Source organism: Engraulis encrasicolus, chromosome 18 (genome assembly GCF_034702125.1).
Source record: "Engraulis encrasicolus isolate BLACKSEA-1 chromosome 18, IST_EnEncr_1.0, whole genome shotgun sequence".
Classification (NCBI taxonomy): domain Eukaryota; kingdom Metazoa; phylum Chordata; class Actinopteri; order Clupeiformes; family Engraulidae; genus Engraulis; species Engraulis encrasicolus.
The window spans coordinates 26,152,925-26,155,462 of record NC_085874.1 but is presented as its reverse complement, the minus strand read 5'-3'; the positions used below and the strand labels follow the sequence as shown (position 1 = coordinate 26,155,462).

The 2,538-nt window shown below is 44.7% G+C and overlaps 1 protein-coding gene across 1 annotated transcript; it reads right to left on the bottom strand.

The window, feature by feature from the left end:
• Window positions 1-307: 307 nt before the first annotated feature.
• Window positions 308-1,709, bottom strand: LOC134468532 (thyroxine 5-deiodinase-like). Its single transcript, XM_063222448.1, has one exon. The coding sequence runs from the start codon at window positions 1,657-1,659 to the stop codon at window positions 856-858; it is 804 nt and encodes a 267-aa protein (XP_063078518.1). The 5' UTR covers window positions 1,660-1,709; the 3' UTR covers window positions 308-855.
• Between the last annotated feature and the right edge of the window lie 829 nt (window positions 1,710-2,538).

Sequence of the window (2,538 nt, the reverse complement as noted above, 5' to 3'; positions counted from 1 at the left end):
TCGCGTCAGCGTCATGATGTATGTGGTATAGCCTGGTAAAATATGAATAATGAAATATTAAATATTAACATCCTAATAGGTCTACAGTATACAGTCAGTATTGAGCACTGCGTCACACCAAACCCTGTGATTGTTGCTGGTATTTAGGGCATGTTGGGTTCGTATTTGCTTTTAACTAGCATTTTGTAAACAAGCACCATGTCAATATTGCGATAACATATCTGAGGTCTCCGTCATCCCCGTAGTTCACATAGGCCTACAGACCCAATGCGCCATGCACAAATCAACCGATCAATAAGCGGATGTCTTAAGTCTACCATTTATTGAAAAATAGCCTATTTTCATCGCCAAAATAGACATCATTTACAAAACACGGTTTGGCAATTGATCATGTTGTCAATAGCTGATTGACGAGTGGTCTAGTGCTAGAATCCATCAGTATCGGTTTTCTGGTTAGAAACCTTTTAAAAACCGAACTTCATAACAACACATGGGTACCCGGACTCAGCTTCTTGGCAACAGAAACACACATGCCCACTCTCACATACAAACACACAGAATATAAAAATAAAATACAATCGAGGGATCAATAAATTGGGCTTGCCAAACAATGAGGGGATAATTTCCACACACTGTAAACATAAGAACATTTTAACAAAACGAACAAGGGCAACACAATCACAACAGCTTATCATGCGTTCGCGTTACCCCTCTAAATAAAACACAACTTCCACAAGACTTTTAAACAAAACATAATGTATCTTTGACCAGTTATAGCAGCTTGGCGGCCTTAATGTCATATTTTCTCTGATGTATTCTTTTAATATGAAGATAAAATAACGATTTAGATTCACATTAAACGTGAACAACCACAGTCCTAGAATTATCAAGAGTGTTCCGATATTGCTCGAGCCAATTTTTCAGCTCTGAGATCCGGTATCCCTCTGGACCTCGACCTCCCTGAAAAACAACCTTCTCATCCTTTAGAATATAAAGTCTCTCAAAATATGCACCGTATGCTGCGTTGGACGTATTCTCCATCGTGTCCACCACCACGACGATGGCAGGAGTCTCCAAATGCATGAGCTTTGCGGCTGTAAGCCGGTCGTCCAGACTCTGGTGTTTGGGAATCTGATACGGTGCGTCGGTGCTCACCCATCCATCCGACGGATGCGCCTCCTCGATATATACAAGCAGAGAGTCTGCAATGTCCGCGTACTGGCTGACAACGCGCTGGAAAGCCGACAGACGCGTCATGAATGGCGGTCAGGAGCAGCTCCCGAAGTTTATGATGAGCGGTCTGCGTCCTCGCGCGTAGTCCAGAATGCGTGCGCTCTTGCGCGGGTGTAGCTGAACTACTTCGGTGTTTGGCGCTCCATATCCCAGGTGCGCCGTTTTGAAAATGTCCAGTTTTTGGCCGTACCACACGGCGCGAAGCGACTCCAGGGTAAACATCTTGTTCGAGTCAGACACGCACACTGGGGGGTCGTCAGCGTTCGTCTCCTGCTCCCGCATCTTCATCAGAATCTTCCGTCTGATACAGAGGAAGTCGAGAAGCCATAACATCACAGCAGCGAGCAGAAAGCGGGGGAACAGAAGCAGGCATACAGTCGCGTACCTCAGCGCCCGTGCTGTTTGGACACCTGCAGACAGCTCCATCGCCGTTTCCCACCAGTCCTACCGGCAGTCAAGTCAGCTACCTCGCTCTCATCTACTTGGACCTTCTCTGCTTAAAGTTCCTCTTTTATAGGACTAGTAAGGATTTGAATGAAAAACAACACGCCTCCACACCCGTTCCGCCTCCTCACATGGAGGGGATTACCTCCCGTCAACTCTTGCGTTGCATGGGGGGGGGGCAGTATCTTCTAGTGTGTCACACGTTGCCAAGATGGCAAGTTTATGTACGGTAGCCTGGAATGTGACAATTACCACAGCATTGGTTACTTGTGATTAAAATGTAAGCTACAGTTCAACCAATATTGGCACGGACATCAAGCTTCCAAGCAAAAAAAAAGACAAGAAAAAAGAAATAGAAAAAAAGTTGTTTTCATGCAACAATGTTGCAACAATATACCTATATTAAAATAATAATAAGACCAGGCATATTAGGGATTGACATTGCGGCTATGCCGTGGAATTATGGAAAAGTTTTGGTTGATGCATTTATCATGGGCTTATTGCGTAATTATTTCTTGACCACATACGACGCATTCAAATAAAAGGCAGCGGACAGCACGAGCTAATATTTTTGGAATTCTTGTAAAGGACCCCTCTGGCACATTTTGCCGCACCATTCAAGCGCTGGGTGGCGCACACGTGTATGTAACTGCCATGACTGGCCACTGAAGCACTGAATCACTTTTATCTATCGTGTTTGTGGACTATAATCATTAGGCCTAATAGAAAGCATACGGCATGAGCGAATGAAAGTGCCGCCTTTTGAACTGTTGTCTCTATTGTTTAAGGCATCCCCGTTTACCCAACACGTATCTGTTTGGGTTGGCCTACGTGTTAAGTTAGAATAGTTTCCCTAGTTGC